General features: G+C 31.9%; 1 protein-coding gene and 1 pseudogene across 1 annotated transcript; one reads left to right on the forward strand and one right to left on the reverse strand.

Annotated features, from left to right (window-relative positions):
• Nucleotides 1–539, forward strand: LOC120188229 (histone H4). The gene has a single exon (XM_039191724.1). The coding sequence runs from the start codon at nt 75–77 to the stop codon at nt 384–386; it is 312 nt and encodes a 103-aa protein (XP_039047655.1). The 5' UTR covers nt 1–74; the 3' UTR covers nt 387–539.
• A 1,159-nt stretch (nt 540–1,698) lies between these two features.
• LOC120188227 lies at nt 1,699–3,999 on the reverse strand (annotated as a pseudogene).
• Between the last annotated feature and the right edge of the window lie 13,669 nt (nt 4,000–17,668).

Below are 17,668 nucleotides of genomic sequence, written 5' to 3' on the forward strand. Positions count from 1 at the left end.
AGCCACCGACTCAAACAAGCGAAATCGAAGTACCTTTTTGATATTTGAATTTTCCTATCAACTTTCTCGGGAAAATGTCGGGACGTGGAAAGGGAGGTAAGGGATTAGGAAAGGGAGGAGCAAAGAGGCATCGGAAAGTGCTTCGCGATAACATTCAGGGTATTACGAAGCCGGCGATCCGAAGGTTGGCTCGTAGGGGTGGGGTGAAAAGAATCAGTGGGCTGATCTACGAGGAGACGCGCGGTGTTCTCAAGATCTTTCTGGAAAATGTGATCCGAGATGCCGTCACCTATACGGAGCACGCTAGGCGGAAGACTGTAACGGCAATGGACGTTGTTTACGCTCTCAAGAGGCAGGGCAGGACTCTTTACGGTTTCGGTGGTTAGAATGATTTTAGGAATCTATTCACTGGCTTCTGTAAATCTCTCGCAATTGATTGTTGCAGGCTTTTGTTAAGCTATTTTGTAGTTCAATGCTTTACTATCAGAATGTCCTGCCTTTCATCTTTAATGAAATTTGGCCTCAATTTCATGTGAGAATCTCACTCGATTTCTTAATCCCCCCCCAGGGTGGGATATCGTCTTATTTTGAGCAATTCATCAATGGCGGCTTTCATCCTGTAAATAAATTTGATGTCATTAGTTACTCTAATTATGAAATGTATTTGAAAGAAAGGGTGAACTGTATTTGTTATCTTTCAATTTGTAAGACGTCTGTATTTTGATTAATTATTTTAGTCATTGTTTACATAAGTATGTTAAAATTATTTTAGTTTAACCTTTATAAGATTTGTTTTTATTTTATTTTATAAAATAAATAAAATTAATTTCAAGTTTTATGAGTAAAGCCCCTCTTCAAAGTTCTTGATTTTTACCAAGATAATGATATAATTAATAAGATAATGATACTTATTATATAATAATTAAAATACAAATACTCCAAAATATATCTTTTTCAACCATCTCATCAATTTTTTTAGAAAATTAGTTTTATAATTAACTTAAATTTTTAAAGGTTTAATAGTATTCGATGCTATTAAAACTCTTAATATGAAATTTAAATTAAGAAAAAAAATATTTTTAATGACAATTCATGATGTTAAAATAATATTCATATTGATTTAAATTCGAGGAATGAAGGCCGAAGAAGACGAGCTGTTACTATTTATCTGGGAACAATGTCTTAAGTACCCACAATAAATGGCAAATGGCAAATTCAAAAATTTAAGAATAAAGTTTAAAATTTTATTTTTATTTTCTTAAAAATAATGAGTATGAAAAAATTGTAATTTTTTTCCTTAACACATTAAGTTAAATTTAATTATTTTTTCAAAATAATAAGATACATTTAACTTTTATAGAGACTTAGTGTATCCGCCACTGCCCACAGTAGATAATAGTAACTAATAAGGATTACTGGATTAGTAGAAATAAAAAAAAGGAAAAATAGATAGAGTTGGTAAAAGTTTCATTTCACAAATAATGATTTTCTTTACAACCAATCCTCTTTCCGATTTTGGGCAATCTGCCATTTTTCTACAATATAAACTACTTTGAGACGTGAAAATTATGCAAGAAATTACATTAGTGAACCTTTTGGAAGATAAAAGGTGAAAAGAGTTTGCTAAAGAATGTACTAACTTCACCAGAAGCATTCACCAACAATTGTCACAGCAGCTATTAATCTACAAATATAAACTACTAGTTAGTCTTTGTTGGTAATTCAGATAACTGTAATATAATTCAAGTTCAACCTGGTCATGTATCAGAGAATTTCATTTATGCATTGGAAAACATAAATAACATCATAAAATAGAAACTATTAATCTATTACTACAGGAAATTAGCATGGGAATATAGAAGAAATTAACCTTAAAGAAAGCCTCCACCCGACCAGGTGGCATCTGATTTTCCATTGCGACCAACAGCCCTTTTATTAGGTGTACCATTTTGGAAATGATCAAATCCACCATCCTTGGTATCATCCCAGCCAGCCCAACCATCTATAACAGTCACCTCTGTAGTGCCTTCGTCCATTCTCTTGTCATTCGTGTCCCAGTCATCCCAAGAACTTGAGCTATGAGAACTATAATTGCCACCAGAGGAGGATTGTCCTCCCCAAGTAGAATCCCATCCTTTGTTCCCTTGATTAAAGTCATGATCAGATCCATTCTTCTCCATTTCGTTTTGCTGCCAGTTATCATTGCTCCAGTTCATGCCATCTTTCGCGTACTCCTCGACCTTTTGTGAAGCTAACGTCATGACTCCTCTCATGATCCCCCATGTTCTCTGGCCAATCTCTGTCGTCTTTGCGGTGACAACACTAACAGTTTCATTAACCTTGGTGTCATATCCACCCTCCTTAACCTGAACAGAAGGATGTATCAAGCTCACGATGACGGATCCATAAATATTTTTTAGGGTGTTAATACATATATTAACAATATAATTTTTTTTTATTTGTGGGATAAATATAAATGAAATTTTAGGGTAGTCACAACTAATAAAATAGATAACTAACCGAAAGAAATTCAATTTTCAAGAGTGAACACTTGCCTACCATGAATGCCATTTGCATCCGCCCCTACATGCCCCAATGAATGTAATTCCAATACCATATGCTTACAAAATAGCAATACAAGGAGATCAAATAAATCATGTTATAATTGTAACAACAACAAATTAGCCCAATGAAATGCCACTAGAACAGCAACACGTTTTTGAACATTTAAAAGGGCACGAAAAAGTAACTAGGAGGAAAATGAAGTGATATTACAGCTATGGGTTGATTAACTTATTGATTGAGAGGCATATAAAGAAGGAGAAGAATTTAACTGTTCTATTGCTATTGTCGTGCAAAATATCAACTTGCACACAACAATCGCAATGGAAACAGACATCCCAAAAATACCTTGGTGGTCAACTCCTTGGTTCCTGCTTGGACAACACTAGCAGCAGATTGGGCTGCAGATGCTGCTACTAATGATAACATCCCAATCCCCTGCACCACAGACAAATTCAACCAATAGCTAATGATTATCTATCATCATAAAATGAAAATCACCCATTTCACAAAAGATAAAATAAAGGAATAATTTCTTAACCTGAGATACAACAGAGAGAACGTCCCCCTGAGGATCATTACTCTGGGTGGGCGTAGGACTCGATCCAAACCCAACGTATTTCCCTCCTTGGGAAGGTGGTAGCCCTTCAGGCCTAGATTCATTCTCTGCCATCTTCCTTGCGAAAAAATTCTCCTTGTTCGCTACCGAAGCCTCCAGCTCGGTCCTCGTGTATATATCCTCTGTGGACCTCGACCTCATGGGAGCACCTCCCTCTTCCCCGCCATTCTTATTCCCTGCTATAAAATCGTTCCCTGATTGATTCCTTCTCAAATCATTCGAAGAGCCAAAAGATTCGTCATCATTCCAGCTATCCCATCCTTTATTATTATTATTGTTATTATTATTATTAATGCCCCCTTGTACCACCACCGCTCAACGGCGGCCTTCTACTACCACAACCACCGTTAAGAGCCTCTTTCACAATGGGTGGATCCTTCCACGGGCGGCCCTCAGCTAGGGCTGGGATACGATCGCGATAAATACTGGCGGCATTGGAGTTATATTTGGTAACGACATCGGTTTCTTTAGGGATCCCGTATTGAGCCAAAAAAGCGTTGAGCATCTCATTACCGCCAGATTCCATTCTCTTGATCTGGATCTCGGACCATGAATCCATGGTAACGGATCGGACGAATGAGATGTGGACACCTAAGCCACGGTGTTTCCCGGAGCATTCTAAGCACATGAAAACACCGTAGGAGACCGAAGCCCATTGGGGATTCTTTTGGTTGCAATCGACGCAAGTTCCATTACCTGGCTGCAATTGGAGGTTGCGTAACCGTCTCGTTGCCACCATTTTTGAATCCGATGTGAATCGGATTCGGTTAATGGGAGAAGAGAGAATTATATCGAAAAATCAGAGAAATGGAGCTATAAAACAAAATTTAGGAAAAATATCTAAAAAAGAGATTAAATAATAATAATAACAATAATGGGAGGCTAAAATTTGATGTGGAAGAAGATCAGCGACACCGTCCAAACATTCTTAAGAGATTGACCCCTGCTTTCGTCTGTTCTTCTTCTTCAAATTACACTTTTTAATTTTTTATGGTTTAAATGTAGATTTGCCCCTAAACTATACTCTTTTTACCGAAATGCTCCCTAAATTACTTTCAAGATGTTTTGCCCCTAAACTATATAATTTTTTTCCGAATAACTCCCTAAAATACTTTTAAGATGTTTTGCCCTAAAGTTTTCAAACTTAATTTTGTTGTCTCAAATTTCTTTAACCGTTAAAAAACTTCATAGACCAATTAGGATGTGCCATGTGGTATTTTTACTAAAATATAATGCCAATTTTAATTGAAAAGGGTAAATTCCGTGTTAAATCTCTCAAGTTTTTTATTTTAATTTAATTTAGTCCCTACATTTTTTTAATTAACATGGAATTATCCCTTATTTATTTCTATTTTTAATTTAATTCAATATTTTTTTATAATAAATTAAAGGGTAAATAATGCATTTCTAAACTATTAGTTTTGATCCGTTTTAGTACTTAAACTTTTGATTTTTTTTCAAAATCATATGTAACGATTAATTTTTTTGTTTTAATACCTTGCGTTAAAAACTTAATGGGTGACTTGCAGCACTTTCTATCAGTAAATTGCATAATTCATCACTCAACTACCTTTCCCCTCCTATTTTGGTCAGTAAAGTTTAAATTTTTTAATTTAATTACTTAACTTTCAAATTACTCCTAATTTAATCACTCTAAATTTCAAAATTTTTTATTTTTAATTATAAAAAAATAAAAAAATACCATGTCACAAAAATTATTTATAAAATAAATTAAAGTGATTAAAATATGAACAATTTGAAAGTTGAGTAGTTAAATTGAAAATTGTAAAACTTTAGTATCAAAATAAGAGAGATGAGATAGTTGAGTGATGAATGACATAATTTATTCATAGAAAATGCACAACGTTATATTCTCGTTTGATATCCTACTTTGTTGTACTATTTTTCTCCAAATAGAATAAAGATATTTTTAACAAGACATACAACCTAAGTTTAATTATAAATAAAAACTACATAGCGAGCACAAAAAAATGTTACAATATGAATTTGATAAAATTTAAAGGGAAAAACATCATAATCGAACTTTTAAAAATATTCAAAAATAACTCTCAATCATTTTTCATTAAATGTTCATGCTCTTGACATTTATAGTGCTCGAACTCGAGACCTCAAAATAACAACAATTCCTTTACCACCAATATCATTTGATTCAATTTGTTACAATTGATTTAGATAATTATAAAACCACTTCAAATGTTATAATTTAATAGCATACCCAATGAATTTTTTAAAATCCAAAAACTCTTTCTTGTAATCAAAAAAACCGTCATAGCTAAAACAAATAAAATTGTCTGTTATTTATAAGTTGAAATAATCTAAAATGAATAAAATTGTCTGAAATGAATAAAATTGTCTGTTATTTATAAGTTGAATAATAAAGGTAAAAATGTTGTTATAAAATACAATTTAAATTATTTAAAACTAAATTCAATAGTATTAAAAATAGGTTACAGTTTGAGCATTAATAACAAAATATATTTATGTTAGTCATTTTCTTAACTCATTATATAAAGACCACTTAGTGCTTCGTTTCCATGTATCTCTCTCTCTCTTTCTCTTGCACGGACGCGTGCATTAGTTTGATTGTTCACTTGCCCAAATATTATGCAAAATATGGAATGATTCTTTCGTTCAATTTTAGCTGCTTTCTTTGTTTTGTTGCTTCTTCTATCATCAGATTTTTTTTCTTTAACCTTTTTTATTCATAAACCATATTTGATATTCACATTTCAAAATAGCAGATGTTTTATAATCTTATATATTCATGTTTATATACTTCAATTTTTTGCACGAACCATACGACCTCAGTGGTTAAGGAATTATTGTTATCCCTTGAGGTCTTAGGCTCAATCAATGTGTATGCAGGGGTATAAGTGTTCATTGTGGAATATATATACACACACTTAAATTTTCTCTAATTATCTTGCATGTTTTTTGGTAAAATGAAGCTAAGATTGGACCTATGGTGGTGTGGAGGGTAGAATATGTGAGTCTCCAAGCGGAAAGTACATGGGGTGGTGCATAAGTAGCCTTGAATGTTATGTTACATGCGAGATGGAGGATTATGACGGTGGAGAATGTCAAGGCTTTATTTCTCGATGCGTGTGCAATAAGAAGTGTTAGCCAATATTTTATTAAGTATGTGCTTAAGAGTTGAGAGAAATGATACATTCTTAACATATTTGTGCGCCAAATGTTTTAAATTATGCATCTATGATGTAATACCTTCTAGTTCAATTCTCTTAAAATCCCTCTATTCTTATTGAACTAATTATCTGAATCTATAATAAATAAAATAAAATAAAAATGATTTGGCACAAGATATACAAATGAAGTTTGATATAGTGGAAATGTTGTCCTTTTCAATTGAATGCTTTTTTTTTAAAATTCTTAAATTCATTGATGTTTTGAGTGTAGCTCCAAATCTAATTACGAACACAAAATAAACCTAAAATTATCAAATATAATATTTTTAATCAAATTATCAATTAAACATAAGTTAAAAATAATTTAATATCTCAGATAACAAATTATTATCGTCACAAATTTTCCACCATACATTAACCAAATTATACTCAATGATAAAACCACTAAGATACAAGTACATTTTTTTATTAACATATTCATATCTTATTTGTATCATGCTTTTTTAGTGCATACGTCATCGAGGCTCATTTCATCATAGGTAATAACTCTTATACAACATATATTAATCACATAAGTCATTATATTGTATTTAAAATTAATCAAATTTGTGTTCCTTTCTCACTCTATAAACAAGGTGATAACTTTATGAAAAAGTTTTATTATACTTATTATAATAGAATAGTATATTAACAAGAAGAAACAATCACACAATAAAAGAGAGAGAAATGAAGCTGAGATAGGGCCTATGGTGGTGAAGGATAAAATATATGAATCTCAAAGCGAAATGTATCAGGGATTGTGCCTAAGTAGTAGTTAATGTGTTGTTATCACGATGGAGAATTACGACTACGACGAAGGCCAAGGTTTTACAAGTCGACGTGTGTACGATAAAAAGTGTTGGCCCATATTTCATTAAGAATGTGTCAAATTGGCCCATTAGGGCAACCGACTAATTTAATTAGCCCATTAGGGCACACAAACAATTAATTTGGGATATACTGCAATTTGAATTGTTCATGACGAGTTCCATAGGATATAATTTTTTTAATGGGCAGTGTCAGGTGGGCCCTACACCCAAAATTAAAAAATATTTCTTGATGGACTCGTCACGCCGGAGTGACGAGTCCTAATTAAAAAATATTTTTTAAAAGAAAAATAAAAAATAATAATATTTTATCTCCGTAGAACTCGTCACGCCGGCGTGACGAGTTCCAATAGTTATAATTTTCAAATATTTGTTCGTTGGCTTGACCGTTGTTTTGACAATATCGGTACTACCTCAGCAGTATCGATACTACTTCATTATTTTAGGTTTCAGTAACGATATCATATATGGTATCAGTATCATTTTAGCATTCTGTTTTGACAGTATCGGTACTTCCTCAGCACTATCGATACTACATTATTTTGGGTTTCAGTATCGATACCATATATGGTATCGGTATCATTTTAGCATTCTGTTTTGACAGTATCACTAGTGATATTGCTTCATTATTTTGGGTTTCAGTATCGATATCATATATGGTATCAGTACCATTTTAGCATTCTGTTTTGACAGTATCGATACTTCCTCAGTAGTATCGGTACTACTTCATTATTTTGGGTTTCAGTATCGATATCATATATGGTATCGATACCATTTTAGCATTCTATTTTGACAGTATCATATCGGTATCGGTATATTGATATTGATATATGTATCGATATTGTTAGTAGTATCGGTACAATAATATTTAAAAATTATTTTTCACTCGATTAATGTTCGAAACCCTTAATAAAAATTATTTCAAAAACTTTTCCAATATAGGACTCAAATTTTCCAAAATAGGTCAGTCAACATAAATAATATCCAAAATATAGTTGGCATGGTCATAAACATGAAAAGAGGTAACATCGTAATAAAAGTATGCGAAATATGATAAATATAAATCTGATCATCCAAAACATAATAGTATAACCAAATCCAAAATATCAAATGCGAAGAAATTTAAGGGAATTGAAAGTTCAAAGTATGACACTTGAAACATCAACAACGAACAACTAACAAAGCAATAGTATGATCAATCATCTGATGGAGGATCAAGATCCGAACGAGGTGCACGAAAAGAGGCAACGTCTTGTGAAAGAGCATCGAGCCTATCTATCACGGCGTCGAATCAAGCTAGGATGTCGCGTTGCAGCTTGGTCAGTTGAGTCCCCAAGGCAGTAAAATGGGACTCCATAGATGCAATCCTCAAATCTAAAGCTCCATCAGAGAATAAAAATAAGGAGGCTTATCATTACTAGCACTCGGAGTCTCGTCAGGGATGCGATTTACAGGATCATCAACATCTTGTAAAACATCATCGGTCTGAGGAGGAGCCGGAGCTGGAGCACCTTGAGAAGAACTAGCACCGGGCGTCTTTTTAGGTGTCCGTTCCCAATTTGTCCCAACTTGAGTCCATCCTGGCTTACGGAGAGAGGTAAAATCTATTGGGGTACCCAAGGGAATGACAACATCTAGGTCGACTTTAAGACCGACTTTGATAAAGAAATTACTAAGAAGACAACCATAAACCAAATACTCGACTCTCTTATAGGGAATATGGTTAACGGTGTCCACTAGTTCACCGAAGATTATTTGAGCAAGATTAATTCTTTTATTATTTTGAAAACAATGGATCCACTAAATGTCGATACTTCAGAAAGAGGAGTATTTTCTTGCGGATGGTCGAAACCACCAAGAGATAATCAAGTGAAGAAATCGCTCGTGGAAGTCAAGGATACTAGCTCTCTTTCCTACTTCTAAGGAAGAAGGGACGATATCTCGCTTATTATCAATCCCGATGTTTTTGAGACCAAAAGCACGAGCAATAGAGTCAAAATCAATGGTAATGTATTTGCCTAAGAGATAAGAACAAATACTTTCAGCTTGTGTACGAGCTTCATTTTGGATGCAAACCGCATTAGAATAGAAAATGCGGACTAGTTAGTGGAAGACAACGGGTTTAACTTTGAAAGTGTTGTCAAATTTCCAAGCTTGTAGAAGGGGTAGGTATTTAAAGTTCATTTCTTGCATTGTCGAAAGAGAGGGGATACGCTCAGCCCTAATAGTATAAGACTCAAAATAGTTTAGATATCATGAATATATATTTCGATGATTCGGTTCATTAAAACACAAATTTATTATGACCATTTCAATTGGATTGGGATGAGGATTTAGCGGAGGGTTAGGAGGTGGATTAGCACGAGAGGAGAAGGATCTAGGACATTTTTTAGACATGTTAAAGAGAATCGGAATAAAGATTATACCTACAAAGAAAGACAATACTTATCTATGCACTAAATTAATCCCAAAACTCAATATGAGTCCACAATACAAGGTATTGTATAACTAAATATTTTTTTAATATAATATAATGGGCAACAAAATGTTGTTTAATATAAAAAAAACAAGTTATGAAAAATAAAAGTATATATATACCTATATATTTTTTTATTCAATGAAATTTTGAATTTTGAAGATTTTATTTAAAAAAAATTATATATTCTAGAGTAAAAAATGCAAAATAAGTAAACTCCATTCACTAATTTAAGCAAAAACTAACTAAAACTAGCCCTAAATTTTAAAAGAAAAAATTAGGGTTTTTAAAAACGTTTACCTTCAAAATTATGATTGAGATGGAATTTGATGATGAATGCACGATTTTGATGATGCTAGTCAGCTGGAAAGTTGAAAACAAAGCAAATCTAACTTCAAAAAGATGCAATTAGGTGATTATGAGAGGGGGTTTAAGGTTGTGCAGTTGAGTGTTTTAGAGTTAGAAAAAAGTGATATTTTGGGGTTTTATAAGCTGAACTCGATAGGTAGTATCGGTACTCCAGTTGGACTATTGATACTTCAAGACAAAAACTTTATAGTATCGATACCTTAACGAGGCTGCAATAACAATATCGATACTTGAGGAATAATATCGATACTGATCAAGAAAAATATTGGTACTGGATGTACAATACCGATACTAAGTGCACATAATGGTTCAAAAATTGCAACAAAAACACATAAGATGAAAATTTCAAAGCATAAATAGTGGGAAAATCAAGTATGTTCAAGGATGAAAATTTTGCAAAAGTACACTTTATTTAATTATAATTTAAAAAATAAACAAATTTATTACTTAATAACTAATTTTTGATACAATTAAATATTGACTACAAAAACTTAAATAAACAAATTTATTATCTATATTTGCGCAATTCTTGCCGATGTCGAGGCATGGTAGAATGGTAATGATGTGGTGCTCGTCGATTTCGTCGTGGTCATCCACCTTCTTCATTTTTCTCTTCTTCCGGTTCCGGTGTTCCCAACACTACTCCACCACTTTGATATACATCTTTGGGTGAAAATGATGGAGTACTCAAGGTATTTGACGCCATCATTGACGTCATCACCTCAAATTGAGATTGTCTGTGATGAAGAAGATGATCCCATGGACCTCTTTCTTCCAGTTCTGAGGACAATTGTTGTGAAGGTGGCACTTGATCCCACCCACTTCATTCCCACACCGCTCGACTCTCTATTGATGGTTGATATGCACCGTATCCACCATAACTTTCTTGCGATCAATAATAATTGGCGGAAGCATAAGATGAAGATGTTAACGAAGATGATAATTTTTCCCATATTTATCCTTCATTATTTCCCACTTGGACTGCTCCTCCGCCGTTGTCAAGTATGGTTTCCCATTTGCTTCATAATTTTGGAGGTAGAGAGAAACATTGAAATCAAAATCTTCGGGCTGTACCTCGGAATGATTAGGAAATCTATAATGTCTATTTTTCCATTGATATATGAATGTATCATACTTCCTTGGCCAATCTTCGCTATTCTTACCATGTGCATCTACTTTATGCAAATCGTCAATGTTATGTATTGACATTTCTATCGGTTGGTGAAAACCAAATTGTCGTAAAACTCTATCGGCGACATGGATCTCAACAATTGCAAAATGGAGCAATGGTGTTATGGCGCACCATGTGTCCTATCCTTCAAAAAACATTGGTGAGATAACATAAGTTAAATTTCAATACAAGTCGACATGTTGTTATCACGATGGAGAATTACGACTATGACGAAGGCCAAGGTTTTACAAGTCGACGTGTGTAAGATAAAAAGTGTTGGCCTATATTTCATTAAGAATGTGCCAAATTGGCCCATTAGGGCAACCAGATAATTTAATTAGCCCATTAGGGCACCCAAATAATTAATTTGGGATCTACGTCAATTTGAATAGTTCGTGACGAGTTCCATAGGATATAAATTTTTTAATGGGCTGTGTCATGTGGGCCCCACACCCAGAATTAAAGAAATGACACATTCTTAACATATTTGTGTGCATTAATAACAAAATAGGTTTATGTTAGTCCTTTTCTTAACTCATTATATAAAGACCACTCAGTGCTTTGTTTCCATATATATATCTCTCTCTCTTTCTCTTGCACGGATGCGTGCATTAGTTTGATTGTTCACTTGCCCAAATATTATGCAAAATATGGAACTATTATTTCGTTCAATTTTAGCTGCTTTCTTTGTTTTGTTGCTTCTTCTATCATCAGTTTTTTTTCTTTAACCCTTTTTATTCATAAACCATATTTGATATTCACATTTCAAAATAGCAGATGTTTTATAATCTTATATATTCATGTTTATATACTTCAATTTTCTCCACGAACCATACGACCTCAGTGGTTAAGGAATTATTGTTATCCCTTGAGGTCTTAGGCTCAATCAATGTGTATGCAGGGGCATAAGTGTTCATTGTGGAATATATATATACACACACTTCAGTTTTCTCTAATTATCTTACATGTTGTTTTTGGTAAAATGAAGCTAAGATTGGACCTATGGTGGTGGAGGGTAGAATATGTGAGTCTCCAAGCGGAAAGTACATGGGGTGGTGCATAAGTAGCCTTGAATGTTATGTTACCTGCGATATGGAGGATTATGACGGTGGAGAATATCAAGGCTTTATTTCTCGATGCGTGTGCAATAAGAAGTGTTAGCCAATATTTTATTAAGTATGTGCGTGAAAGTTGAGAGAAATGACACATTCTTAACATATTTGTGTGCCAAATGTTTTAAATTATGCATCTATGATGTAATACCTTCCAGTTCAATTCTCTTAAATTCCTCTATTCTTCTTGAACTAATTATATGAATCTATAATAAATAAAATAAAATAAAAATGATTTGGCACATGATATACAAATGATGTATGATATCGTGGGAATGTTATCCTTTTCAATTGAATGTTTTTTTATAATTATTAAATTCATTGATGTTTGGAGTGCAACTCCAAATCTAATCACGAACACAAAATAAACCTAAAATTATCAAATATAATATTTTTTAATTAAATTCTCAATTAAACATAAGTTAAAAATAATTTAATATCTAAGATAACAAATTATTATCGTAAAAAAATTTCCACCATACATTAACCAAGTTATACTCAATGATAAAACCACTAATATACAAGAACATTTTTTTATTGACATATTCATATCTTATTTGTATCATGCTTTCTTTAGTGCATAGTTCATCGGGGCTCATTTCATCATAAGTAATAACTCTTATACAACATATATTAATCACATGAGTCATTATATTGTATTTAAAGTTAATCAAATTTGTGTTCGTTTCTCACTCTATAAACATAGGTGACAACTTTATGAAATAGTTTTATTATACTTATTATAATAGAATAGTATATTAGAAAACAGAAACAATCACACAATAAAAGAGAGAGAAAAAATGAAGCTGAGATGGGGCCTATGGTGGTGAAAGATAAAATATATGAGTCTCAAAGCGAAAGGTACCAGGGATTGTGCCTAAGTAGAAGTTAATGTGTTGTTATCACGATGTAGAATTACGACTACGACGAAGGTCAAGGTTTTATTAGTTGACGTGTGTACGATAAAAAGTGTTGGCCCATATTTCATTAAGAATAGGCAAATTGGCCCATTAGGGCAACCAACTAATTTAATTAGCCCATTAGGGCACCCCAACAATTAGTTTGGGATCTATAACAATTTGAATAGTTCGAGACAAGTTTCATATGATATAATTTTTTTAATTGGCCGTGTCAGGTGGGCCCCATACTCGGAATTAAAAAATATTTCTTGAGGAATATAAAAAATATTTTTTTTTGTAATTTTTAAAAGAAAAAATAATAATATTTTATCTCCGTCAAACTCGTGACGCCGGCGCGACGAGTTCCAACAATTATAATTTTCAAATATTTGTCTATTGGCTTGACCGTTGTTTTGACATTATCGGGTATTACCTCAGCAGTATCGGTACTACTTCATTATTTTGGGTTTCAGCACCGATATCATATATGGTATTTGTACCATTTTAGCATTTTGTTTTGACAATATAGGTACTTCCTCAGCAGTATCGATACTACATTATTTTGGGTTTCAGTATCGATGTCATATATGATATCGATACCATTTTAGCATTATGTTTTGATAGTATTGGTGCTGCCTTAGCAGTATCGATACTGCTTCATTATTTTAGGTTTCAGTATCGATATCATATATGGTATTCGACACCATTCTAGCATTCTGTTTTGACAGTATTGGTACTTCCTCATCAGTATCGGTACTACTTTATTATTTTGGGTTTCAGTATCGATATCATATATGGTATCGATACTATTTTAGTATATTGTTTTGACAGTATCGGTATTGTCTCTGCAATATCGATACTGCTTCATTATTTTGGGTTTCAGTATCGATATACGTATCGATATTGTTTTAGCAGTATCGGTACTGTTATAGCAGTATCGGTACAACAATATTTAAAAATTATTTTTCACTCGATTAAAGATCGAAACCCTTACTAAAAATTATTTCAAAAATGTTTCTGCATAGGACTCAAATTATATATTTTATAATTATAATATTAAAATTTTATATTACTTTTTAGTGAAAATGATATACTTTTATAAATGTCATCTTCTTTATAAATGCCTAATTTAAAAAATACATATTAAAAAGTAAATTTTAAAAATTAACTTACAATTAAAATACCAATCATATATTTTCAAAATAGTTATATTAAATTAATTAAAAAAATTTATTACAAAATATTATAATATTCATATTTAAATAATTCACAATTTAATTTGCATAAAAATATTAACAAAAAAAGTATTGTTTAAGATAATGTTAAAACATAATAGTTTTATAATTATAATCGTTAAAATTGCAAACTATTATAGAAAAATTAAAGTAATAGTTCAACTTGCATACTACTTCATAGTTATACTTTTAAGTATTAATTTTTAATTTATTAAATTTATCATTATTTATTACATATTTTAACTATGTATTATTATATTTTATAACATAAATTTAATTTAATGTTGTAAAAAACTAAGGTAATAAAAAATATGTAGATAGGTAAGAATTAAGTTAAAGAGATAAGGGATAAGGGCTAAGTACACAAATAGTCCCTTGACTATAGGGCATTGTTTTATCGAGTCCTCCGATTATTGAAAGTTACAGAATTATTCTCGATTATAAGGCATTACTTTGTTGAACCCCTCGACTATTAAAAAGTACAAAATAGTTACTTGACTATTCATATGTTCCAAATTTATCATTTTCCGTTAAAAAATTAGCGATTGTCTGTGCTAGACGTTAACATGTTTGCTGAGATATAATAAAAATGTGATCTTAGAATTGTTTAAATTGTATTTTGTGGATCAAGTCTATGATTACATTAAGTCATTGAGTTGGTGCTTGAAACATTATGCCATTGAGTCAATGCTTGAAAACAACATTGGTGCAATTAGACATCATTAAGATATGATTTTATCAAATCTCAATAAGCATGTTAAAATTCAACTCAAACAACTATCAATTTTTATTGAAAAATAACAAGTTTGGAATATATGAATAGTTAAGTTTGGAATATTTTGGGGATTATTTGTGTACTTTACCCAATAACGTATTTAAGAATCGAAATAAAAGTCGGGATTAAAGTATTCATTCATGTTTGAGATAAAATGGGTTGTGTAGTGCAAGTTTATCCTTTTGACTGCCACCATAATTCAATGGTAACATATATCTTATTCACTGTGCGGGTGGCACCGGCTTTGGTTGTTCATACGTTCCGACAAAACAAACGAAAACACCGCGTTTTCTTTTCCAATCATCCTTAAACAATGCTGAACAAGGTTGCGATATGGCTGGGAGTGGGATAGGGATTCAAATTGCGGCCGAGATTATGTTTTCAGTTTGCGTTACGTTTATTGCGGTCACGATCGTAACGGATGCTATCACGATCACTACGAGTATCGCGAACTCGTTTTTAAATTCACACAACTTATTATAAAATATAGTAATTATAATTATAATTATAGAAATTCATTTTTAATGATTTTTAGAGTATTTTGTAACACTTATAGACTTTTATTAATATATAAACACAATTTTTATCATCATTAATTATTTTTGTATTTATTTATAAATTTCTTAAGAATATTATATTAATTCATAACAAATAAAAAATAGAAAATACTGAGTTTAACAAAGAGTAGGACTGCAGAAAGTTTTCAATGCAACAATTGGATGTTACTAAAGAAATAAATTTTTATTGAAATCTTAAAACTACAAAAAACGAATTAGTTACCTATCTTTGGAAAGACGCGACCTAAAATATTAAAAACAACATAATATTTTAGGTTACGCATAACTTAAAATGTTTTTTCTTACTTTTTCTTAAAATGTTAACTTTTCCTTTTCTTAAAATGTTAACTTTTCCTTACTTGTTTCGGGTGCAAATATTCTTCGTAATATTTTAGGTTGCAACAAAAAATGTTACATTTTTCATAATATTTCAGGTTGAACTGAAAATGTTAAAAAAATATGATCTTTTAGGTTGTGCGTAACCTAAAATGTTATGTTGTTTATAACATTTTAGGTCATACTTTATAATATTTTAGGTCACACATTTCTTTAACTTTATATTAGGCTACCTACCCCAAAACTCCTCCAAGAGTAGCCCATTAGCCCAAACATGGAGACCTGATTTTTCTTTCTAGGCGCCACGGATTTCCTGAATGTTTCAAAAAACAAAATGGAAGATTGTGATGAAAAAAATCTTTACTTATTTTTTAATTATTCATAATATATACATTATATATATATATATATACTCAAATTCAAAAACACTATAAAAAATCATATTCCTTTTACCTTTAAAATTTACTTTTCGGAGTTATTTTATAAATCCAAAAAAAATTATCTAAAGAATTTAAATTATTAATTCGAGTTATAAACCTCAATTAATATTTAGATTTGATTTATAATTAAGTTTTTGGAATCTGTTATTAATATATTATATGTTTACTATGAAATATAATGGTTTAATAATTAAATTATAAAAATATTTTAATTAATTATCTAAATGTTCTTAAGTTAGATTACTAAATTGAAATGATGTTTTATTGAAATGTTAAGTGCCTTAAAAGTTGAGTGCCCATTTAGGCAATTTACCCTAAAACAAAGTAAGTTATATATTTTTGCTCCTTTTTACATGTAAATAAATAGCTCTATTTGCCGCATATATCGACCCTAATCTCCATTAGCCTTCCTCCTTAAACTCTCCCGCTGCTTCGACCGCCACCCATCCCCTTAAACCTTAAACTTATAATAGATCCGAAAGCGGTGAAATCGGACTTGGTCCTTATCCTAGACTTCAGATCTCAATACATCCATCTCGTGGCCTTATTTTTCTTCAAATGAAAGCTTGAAGCAACAAGAGGAATTACAGAAACAACTTGGAAAGAAATAGAGATTTGAAGTAGCAATTAGAGGAATTACATAATCAAACTTGATGTTTGTTGTTGTAACGGGGATTAACGGAAAAAATGGTCCGTTATAACCGCGATCGATCGTTACCCGTTAAATTACGGCCGTTATCATCCGTTATGGGTGTGATTCTGTTTCACACCATGATTTCGACTGATATCAATAACGGGAACTACCGATGCCGCTATATAACGCCGTTATACCGTTACACGGTCATTTTTTGAATCCCTGAGGGGGATTACACCGTTATTATATTATTATAAAAACAAATTAGCACAGCTTTTTTTATACCTTTTTCCCAGGCACAACTGTCCCCAGCTGAGTTGAACCCTCACTGCATCTTCCTACTTCCTCCACTTGCCTTTTCTTTCGTATACACGTCCAATGCAGCTGCTCTATATATACCATGTTCCATTTCACTACACTGCCAACCAGAACTCATCTATCTTTATATCA

This window comes from Hibiscus syriacus, unplaced genomic scaffold (genome assembly GCF_006381635.1).
Source record: "Hibiscus syriacus cultivar Baekdansim isolate YM2019G1 unplaced genomic scaffold, ASM638163v2 tig00116939_pilon, whole genome shotgun sequence".
Lineage (NCBI taxonomy): Eukaryota > Viridiplantae > Streptophyta > Magnoliopsida > Malvales > Malvaceae > Hibiscus > Hibiscus syriacus.

Bases quoted from the DNA above. Each gene is read 5' to 3' on its own strand.
- LOC120188229 (XM_039191724.1), top strand. From the start codon at position 75: ATGTCGGGACGTGGAAAGGGAGGTAAGGGATTAGGAAAGGGAGGAGCA.